Source organism: Bombina bombina, chromosome 5 (genome assembly GCF_027579735.1).
Source record: "Bombina bombina isolate aBomBom1 chromosome 5, aBomBom1.pri, whole genome shotgun sequence".
Taxonomy (NCBI): Eukaryota; Metazoa; Chordata; class Amphibia; order Anura; family Bombinatoridae; genus Bombina; species Bombina bombina.
The window spans coordinates 748,317,702-748,327,796 of NC_069503.1; the positions used below are offsets into that span (position 1 = coordinate 748,317,702).

At 35.0% G+C, this 10,095-nt stretch overlaps 1 protein-coding gene across 3 annotated transcripts in view; it reads right to left on the reverse strand.

The window, feature by feature from the left end:
* Positions 1–9,525, reverse strand: part of RIPOR2 (RHO family interacting cell polarization regulator 2) — a 377,286-nt gene extending 367,761 nt beyond the window's left edge. For all 3 annotated transcript variants that reach the window (XM_053714808.1, XM_053714807.1, XM_053714810.1), the window contains exon 1: positions 9,395–9,525. In XM_053714808.1, the coding sequence (XP_053570783.1) occupies positions 9,395–9,470 (76 nt within the window). In that variant the 5' untranslated portion in view covers positions 9,471–9,525. The remainder of the gene's footprint in view (positions 1–9,394) is intronic.
* Between the last annotated feature and the right edge of the window lie 570 nt (positions 9,526–10,095).

Consider the following 10,095-nt stretch of genomic DNA (forward strand, 5'->3'; position numbering starts at 1 on the left):
CAGTATGTTTTTCTTATTATGTTAATCACCCACTGCTGACAGAATACAAGAAATTAAAATCAGTAGACACCGTTTTGTAGATTAATGCTGTACTTAATCACCTATACAAAATTACATTTATATTAAAATGACTGGGCTTTGTCAGGAATTGTTCATGTGAAAACAATGCATTACAGTTCTTAATCTATTTAATACTGGATATTTGGTTACATCTATTTAGTCAGATGATTTGTATTAAAAAACACAGTATTACAACTGTGAGACAAAAAAAAAGACTTTACAACATGCTGTCAAAAGGGGATCTTGTATTAGATTCCCAAAGGCAAAGTCAAACACTTATGCAAGCCAAAGTTTTACAAAGAAAAAAAAAATCCCCATTGTATGTTTTTGCTTCTTCAATAAATATGTTCTAATTTTCTGCTGCTTCCCTACCTCTTAGGTGGAGAATTTCAATCTTGTCCAAACAGGGAGATTGACGGCTCCTGCTCATGCTTGATTGGCTGTGCACAGGCAGGGGGCAGGATTGCATGTGAGCGCAAATAGCGCTCTCACATGCAATGTTAAAGGGACAGTCTACTCCAGAATTGTAATCGTTTAAAAAGATAGGTAATCCCTTTATTACCCATTCCCCTGTTTTGCATAACCAACACAGTTATATTAATATACTTTTTAACTCTGTGATTACCTTGTATCTAAGCCTTTGCAGACTGCCCCCTTCTTTTAGTTATTTTGACAGACTTGCATTTAGCCAATCAGTGCCCTTTTATTTGTAACTCCACGGGCGTGGTCACAATGTTATCTGTATTGCACACATGAACTAACACCCTCTAGCTGTGAAAAACTGCCAAATGCATTGAAATAAGGAGTGGCCTTCAAAGACTTAGAAATTAGCATATGAGCCTACGTAGGTTTAGCTTTCAACAAAGAATACCAATAGAACAAAGCAAATTTGATTATAAAAGTGAATTGGAAAGTTGTTTAAAATTGCATTCCCTATTTGAATCATGACACTTTAATTTTGACTAGGCTGTCCCTTTAAATTCCGGCAGCGGATTACTGCCTGCCAGAGGAGAGCTGAGGCAGGCAGGGGCGAATATGTATGCCCCTGTCCGCCCTTGATTGATAAATTGAGCCCTTAATGTTCAAGAACTGTTGCCTTGAATAATCTAGTTTTAGGATATACCGTAGGTTTTTGACATGTGGTCTTTATTCTTTAATGCACCATTTGGTAATAATTAAAGGGACATGTAACCAAACATTTTTCTTTCAGAATTATAGAGAATTCAATTTTAAACAACTTTCTAATTTACATCTATTATCAAAATTTCTTCTTTTTTTTTTCTTGGTACCTTTTGTTGAAAAACAGGGATGTAAGATCAAGAGTGTGCACGTGTCTGGAACACTATATGGTAGCAGTTTTAGATGGCAGTGCTATTATCTCCCATCTAGTGCTACAGACACCTACCTTGGTATCTATACAACAACAAATAACATGGGAAAGAAGCACATTTGATAATGGAGAATACGATTTTTAAAAAAAGTTTCCAATTTGCTTCTATTTTAATTATATAAGGAAATGTTGGGGTTTCATACACCTTTAAAATGGTGATATTTCATGGCTGTTCTCCTGCTTTACAAAACCATGACTCCTCCCTTTAGTTCCACAAATGACAATAGGACCATATCTAATATTCTGGGTTAATGGGTCAGCCTCCTGTCATGTCACAGGGACCCCTGTTCCACATAAATGCTTTAACTACTGGGTCATGTTGGTTGATGTGCGTATGTCACCAGCATATCAGGATATTTATTGAAGTTTAAACAAATGCTTACCAAACCGAACACATTATTTCATGGTATTAAAAAAAGGAGTATACAAAACACAGACTTGCTGATACATTAGGCAGTGTGTTGAATAGTCTAGGATTGAGTGATAGTGCAGAAATAAAACAAACTAGTGATTAACAAATTTAGGTCTACGTATTAAACATAATATTTACAGTATTCATCTAGCCTGTTACCAAGCCTCCCCAAGAGGTTTTAGCTTCTGTGATATCAAGGGAATTATTATGCTGGTGGAAAACAAACATGCAAGGTTAAATACATCAAATAACTCAAAGGAAACACTGGATCTCAATGTTCACCCTAGAAATACAGTAAAATTAATGTATAAGAAACATTATTCAAGTTTACTTCTATTATCAAATTTCCTTCATTCTCAAGGAGTAGCAAGGCACTACTGGTTTCTAACTGAACACATGGGTGAGCCAATGACAATCGTTATATACTGTATATGTTTCCACCAATCATCAGCTATAACCTAGGTTTTTTGCTGCTCCTGAGCTTTCCTAGATAAACCTTTCAGCAAAAGGATAACAAGAGAAGGAAGCTTAAAATTGTATGCTCTGTCGAAATCATGAATGTCTAATTATGACTTTACTTTCCCTTTAAAGTCATGGTAAATCCAAGCGTTTCAAAGACGCTAGGATTTACCATCACTAAAAATAGATAGCACACTTTTTTATAAAGTGATGACTGAAAGTCCTAAGATTAGCCTTTCTGTGCTGCGTCGTCCTCACTAAACTCAGCGGCTCCTCTAAACCAATAGCCGTGCTAGCATACAGAAAAGTCCCATATGACTAGCACAGCTATTGGTTTAGAGGTGGAAACGTCACCACATCAAAAAAAGAGCGATGTGCCATGGGTGGACGGAGACGCTGAGTTTAGCGAGAAGACTGTGGCACAGAAAGGGTAAGTTTAGTAGACTTTTTTTAAAAGTGATGACTACAAGTCCTATTTATTTTTAGTGATGGTAAATCCTAGCATTTTTGAGATGCTAGAATTTACCACACTAATGAAAATAATGCTGTGATGCTATTTTAATATGTAAAGTAAACACTAGCAACTTGCAGCCTGGAAGTAAAAATCAGGCATAGTTACAATATCTGACTATAGAATGGCTATTCCAAGCTTTCAATACTTAACTGTTATTTAAATAATTGGTAGAGATGATAGTTGCAATCACCCATTACTCCTTTAGCCAAACCCTTCTTTCCTAAAAGTATAAGCAGCTGGACAAAGAGAAAAATGAAAAAGTGTAAGAATGGAAAACTAGAAATGGATAGAGAGAGGGAGTGTGACAACAAGCTTTAAAAGTTTTCAGCGCAGGCCAGGAGAAATAAAAAAAATGTCTAGAAGTTGCCATTGAAGCAGGTAGCAATAAGAATTCTTCCGCCATAAGATGAAAGAAGACTGCTACCAAAGCAACCCAGCAAACTTTGCATGGTCAGTACCTGTAAACACATATACATAACTTATTCAAAGTTTCTTACTTATTTGGGAATTACTGATTTGATGAATATCCAATACCCAGGTTACAGTCAGTGTAATGTATTAGTAGGGGTGATTTTAATCTGCCATCTCAGAGGTAGCAGGGAGATTAGGAAGCATGGTCTGCACTGCAAGGGCTCAGATGTGATTACAGCTTCACAAATAGATGCCACAATGATTTTGTATGTAATATTTATTTTACTGTAGTGATCCAGATAGGGGGCCCAACCCCACCATGTAGATTTCTTTCAACCAAACAGTGATTTGGATTCTTCTTTGTGTGTCAGTAAAACAAAAGCAGTGGCATGAAGCAATTTAACAGCCAGTATCATACAAACATATTTTTTACATGCTTTGTGACAACACACAGGAGTGATATTACCCCTTCTGGTTGCCAGTAACACACAAATTAGTGATATTCTCCTACAATTTACAACCCTCATTTGGCTGCCAGTAGAACACATGGAAGAGTAATTTGAACATGTTTTAAATATTAAATTAAGGACTGCTTTAGAGATATGCTTATGAAGCATCTCAGAACAATATTGTCTTTGTAGAAAAGGTCAAATAATATTTTTTTTTGTACCATTTAAAACATGTCATTTTAAATATATAATAAAAGATGTGTAAGAACAATGAACAACGGCACTTTGATTATATATATATATATATATAATCCATCCATCATTGTGCTTCACCTACCGAGGATTTCAAATTGAAAATGTGAAAATACTGTCAATTTATTATATGCTTTTTCACTTAATTACTCTAAGTAAATATGTTTGAGTGATTGGTGACAGCCATTAAGAACAAGTGCATGAATAATCATGTGGATAAAACTAAACGGTATGTAAGTCTCTGAAACATGCAGTAGGCAACATAGTGATTAAATAAAAGATTTTCAGCTCCACCAAATACAAGCTGGAATAACTTTGTCCAACACAACCATCTTTTTGACCTGACCTCATAAGCCATTTTAAAGAGTGCAAACTTGACAATGATATTAGCTTTTGCTGCATTTCTAACCAAGTCTTTGTTTTAGAAAAATAGTGATCCTATTCTATGCAAATATTTGTTAAAAAAACATCCTAATCATACAAAATGCTTTGCAAAACACTGGCCCAGACTTTGCAGCAATGTATTATAAGGGAAAGTATAAAACAGGAATACTGGCATTGTGAAATTTAAAGGGCTATAAAACCCAAAATGGCATTATTGTGGTGTCATCTACAGGAGATAACAATGCTGTCCCCAGCTGCTGACCCAGATAACTAGACGTGTGCATTCGTATCCTTCATTAAGATTCAAATGCGGAAGATGTAGGCCGCTTGTGGCATTTGGCTCTTTTTGAAGCCGGATTTATTCTTGCGTTCAACACACTAAGATCTGGATTTGCACGAAGGAACCAAATGTACACATCTACCGATAACATTTGTAAAACTTTTAAATATTAGTCTGAAAAGAGTGCGTTTGCATTCTGGTTTTGAATGCATTTTGCCACTTATTACCCGACATCGGATTCTGGCGGTTCATGTGACTTAAAGGGACATTAAAGTAAAATTTAAATTATTATTCAGAGCATACAGTTTTAAACAACTTTCCAAATAATCTCTGTTAACTAAATTTGCTTTGTTTCTTTTGTATCCCTTGCTGAAAAGCATACCTAGGTAAGGTCAGGAGCAACAATGCACTACTGGGAGCTAGCTGCTGATTGGTGGCTGCACATATATGCTTCTTTCTCTTGATATCTTTTGTTGGAGGAGCAGTAATGCAATACTGAGAGCTAGCTGAACACATCAGGTGACCAATGGCAAGAGGCAAATTTAATAACAGAAATAAATTGAAAAGTTGTTTAAAACTATTTGTTCAATCTGAATCTTAAAAGGAAAAAATTTGGGTATCGTCTTTTTAATGATGAAATGCTGGAATTAGTCTTAATGCTGCTCTGCATAAAAGGGACAGTAAAGTCAAAATGAAACCTCAATGGATTGGATAGAACATGACATTTTCAAATTTACTTCTGTTATCAATTTTTCTTAGTTCTCTTGGCATTTATTGCTATAGCGACATAAACCATTTTTTTTTCTCTTTCATGATTCAGATAAAACATACAAATTTTAAACAACTTTCCAATGTACTTATTTACTTTTATGGAGAAGCAATGTACAACTGGGTGCTAGTTTAACACAACCGATAAGCTGATGACAAGAGGAATAATTGTGCAGCCACCCATCAACCGCTAGCTCCCAGTATTGCTTTGCTGCTCCTGAGTCTACCTAGGTATTCTTTTCAATAAACGATAGCAAGAAAACAAAGCAAATTACATAAAAGAATTAAATTGGGAAATTGTATAAAAGTGCATGCACTATCTAAATCTTAGAAAATTTCAGGGTTTCCTATCCCTTTAAATCTTAGGTGTGCTCAGGAGTGTGCACGTGTCTCTAGCCATATGGCAGAAGTATTGGCAAAATTGTTTATACCAATATTATACAAAGATACAAACACTGCTGCCATAGACTGCTAAAGCCATGTGAATGCTCCTGAACTTCTATAAGCCTACCTAGTTTTACTCTTCAACAAAGGATATCCAGGGAACAAAGCACATTTGATAATAGAACGTGATTTAAAACAACTTTACTCCTATCTGAATCATGAGTTTAATTTTGACATTACCGTCCCTTTAAGGAAGTTGTGGTTTTGCACTTTTAATGCGGCTGGGAGTTTGCTATTTATGGGATTATTGCAACACATTTATAGTTTAAAGGGATTTTTATTATGTGCTTTATTATGTATTTTGCTGTCTCTATGTGACTATTTTGGGGAGCTCAGTGCCACATGACAAAGAGGATTATTTTTTGTGCAATATAGATTCCAAATGGGTGCTTTATATCCATTTGTTGCGATAGTTCTCATTTTGAGCTCTCTCTTTCTTTTTTAGGTATTTTATAATTACGGACATGGAACTTTCTAACATCAGTAATTTTTAAAAAAATTATTATTATTTTAGAAATGCTGAAATAGAGAACTACAAAACGTAAATACAAATAACATTACAGGGATTTGTATTTCTTTGTAAACAGGATATATTGCGCCCAATGTTCTCCATAGATGAGCAATCTTATTTTATCAACACCTGGGTCTGGAGTACTTTTGCTCATATCTACGAAAAAGCCGCCTCCTGAGTGATGTGAATCACACGTACAATAAAAAGGTAAAGGTGACTATAAATAATAAAAAATATAGAAAAAAAGTTCTTGTAATAGTGAAAAACATAAGTGTGCACAAATCTATTGTGAAGGAACAGCATCATCCTTGACTTGAGTTATACTAATTATTATTTACGCTAATTAGCATGGTCAATATTTTCCCCAAAAATGTGGCAACTTTATGTTTGCATTGAGACCACTGACATCTGTGCACTGTTTCTGCTATATATAGAATATATATATATACTGTATATCAAAGCAACGTTTGGCATGGAAACAGTGTTAGAGTATTAATTGCAGCTGATTTTCAGAAATCACACCATAGAATGTAACCTGCATTCCAATGACCCTGGTTGAAAGAGCCATAAACAGCCAGGGGTGCGCTATGCAAATGTGGGTACAACATGTCCTGCAGCTAGTACAAAAGGTATAATATGCCTGAAAGGGAAGGATAGCGGGTAGCAGAAGGAACTAGGGCACAAGTAAAACATTTGTAATCAGAATACAAATGATGACTTATTTAATCCGTGACTAGCCTTTGTTATGTGTTTGCCATAAAAGCATTTCCCATATGAAAATGCAAGTTTTCTTTAAAGTGATGCAGAAGTACTTTTTACTGACTTTTTTTTGTATCATTAATCTTGTTGACAACAGACAAGGATTTCAGGCAGTGCAATGCATGTAGAGGTAAGTTGTTCGTAGCATTTGTTACAACCATAATGAGTGTTTTTCACCCAGTTAATTGGAGGCTGGTGCCTGCTGTAACTCCATGTTAGGACTGGACCTTCCTTATAACCATTTTAAAGTAATATAAAAATTAAGTTTGTTTCTTCTTTAACAAAAGTCCTAGATTGTATTTGCTTTTGCTAGTTGGGTTTGCTTTTTGTTACACATTGATGCTCACAACACACTTTTCACCGAGGTACAGGTAACAAACACTGGGCCATATTTTAATCCTTTACAATAACTTATCAAAATATGTTTCTATACTTATTAGAGTTTTTTTAGATAAATGATTTGATAAACTGGAATATACCCCATTGTCTTCACCAATGACTTCCAACTACTACAATTTGATAAAATAAATTCAAAATGGATTAAAATTTGTTCCATTGTTTGCCATGAAATTCAAAAACAAGGCAAATTTAGGATTTCAAAATTGTTGCTGAAAATATACCTCGACTGGGCAGGGCGGCACATCAGGATTTAAAATGCTACTTTAAAATCCAGAACTCACTACAAATCTCTTCTGGGGAGCTGCACAATCCATTTCAAATGCCCGGTCAGTGCTACCTAAACCTGCACAACTACAGGCCTCTGCAAAAGTGTGTCAAGGGCAGGTCAAAATAAATAAAATACCCTGAATAAAATATACCAATGGTAACCCGAGTATCAAGGGAGAGATGTGTGCTGTACACAGGGATGCTGGGCAACTCCAGGGGGCTGCGATGAGCTCTGTGTTATCATCTACCCTTAAGGGATTATGATGGCTGATTGACACAAGAGATGTGAATAGTGAGTGCCTATGCTTAGATAGGAGGTAAATGTCTACTCCTGTATTTTTCCTCATATGTCACATCCTCTTGACGCCCTTTAGGAGCTCCTGAGTCCTTGCTTTGTATATATCATTCTATCAGAACACGTAACCTCAGAATAAGGAACACCAGGGTTCCATGTAATAGTTTGAAATTTACTTTTACTTTCTTAAAAACTATTCTGAAGCTATTAGTCTAACAAGTAGAGTCTGTGGAAGGGTTAAATCTATACATGTACAGATGATTACAAATGGTATCTTATTTAGGAGCAGAAAACAGAGCCTAGTATCACTACTATATCCTCTTAAAGGATGATGATGTCTATATCATGCACAAGGCAGAGCTCTGATAACTAAAGAATTATTAAAATACTGGATGTTTTGTTTGGAAGATAGATTAAAGAGAGCATAGGTCTAAAAACTAGGGGTAAAGGTGGTTTGTTTGCTACCAGTCCCACAGCCCCATGCAGGGGTCATATATTATAGAATTATATATTCTGAAACGTATTCTGAACACAGGTGAGTAAACATAGCAGGACATCTTGTCTGTAAGGGTGTACATGAGTACAGAAATTGTAAAACACTGCTACATGGAGTAAAGTTGGTGTAAATCACGGCCAGGTTTTTTTTAGACTTTACAGTTTGTATATTTGTGTTTTTTGTAAATGTATTAATGTTAATAGAAAAACCACAAAAAAAAAAAAAATAACACATTACAGATGTTTCTTAAAATATTAAAAAAAAATTCAGTGGTTTTCAAAATTGTCAAAACAAAACTTGTTACTTCTGAACCACACCCAATAACAAAGCTTTTCACACTAAACAACCACTGAATAAGCCACTGAAAGTTTGTAGTTTCTAGTGCAGTAATTAACAAATAACAGTTCTGCCAATGCTTTTAAATACATTCATTATAGCTACACCAGAAAAATTCAGATTTCGTTATAACCTTAAACCTTGTAACAATAAGTAGATATTTTAAACACACAGCAAAAAGGATTATAGTACAGTCTAAAGCAAGTTTCACTGTATCTGTGCTCCTCAATCGTGACATCATAATGAATTAGTTGTACAACTGGTCATGGGAGAAATCCCTTTAACTACAGTACGAGAACTATAGGAGAACTATAGAACACATATAGCTCTGATGCGGCCTCATGTTAATGATTAGGCAGTATGGGGCAACTCGAGAAATAACGGAGGATGGATAGACAGAAGAATTCATAAAAATTACCTAAATAGTTTAAATGTGGTACATCTCCCCCTATATCCATTATAAAAATGTAAAGTAAAAATGCATATTACATTTTATAAGGCCTTTTACCTTCTCCAAACACATCTTCCTCTTCAGTGTCTTCAGCTTCTGGGAGAGAAGTACATTCCTCCTCTGCACAGTGCATCTTTAGGAACAGCTTCAGAACCAAATGTTCTCCAGTTGTTTGATGAGAGCTGTATCTTTCAACTAGCTTCCTGACAACTGCAACATCCGCCTATGCTCAGCTAGGCTTGCTGGAGAAAGATTTTTTTTTTTCTTCAGAGAATTGTGGTTAAGACTAAGTGTGCCAATCTTACAGTGATCAGTGACACCCTGCTGTATTAAAATGCTATAAGGGAAGCATACAGTTTAAGAAGGGAAATTCATTTGAATAATAAGCACAACAACAAAGTGGGCGTTAGCACTAGTAGCAGCTAGCTTTGTTTATATGAGAGTTAAAATGGTAATCTTTTTCATGCATAAATTAGAAAAAACTGCTTTATACAATATAATGCACCCATATCTTTAATCTATGGGTTTAGTGAGATGGGAATTTAACCCATAAAATTCAAGTATATACACACAGAGTATATATATATATATATATATATATATATAAAATCTATATATATATATATCTATATATATATGTATATCTATATATAATCTATATATATATCTATATCTCTCTCTCTCTCTCTCTCTCTCTCTCTATATATATATATATATATATATATATATCTATGTGGAAAGGCACACGTCACTCTAGC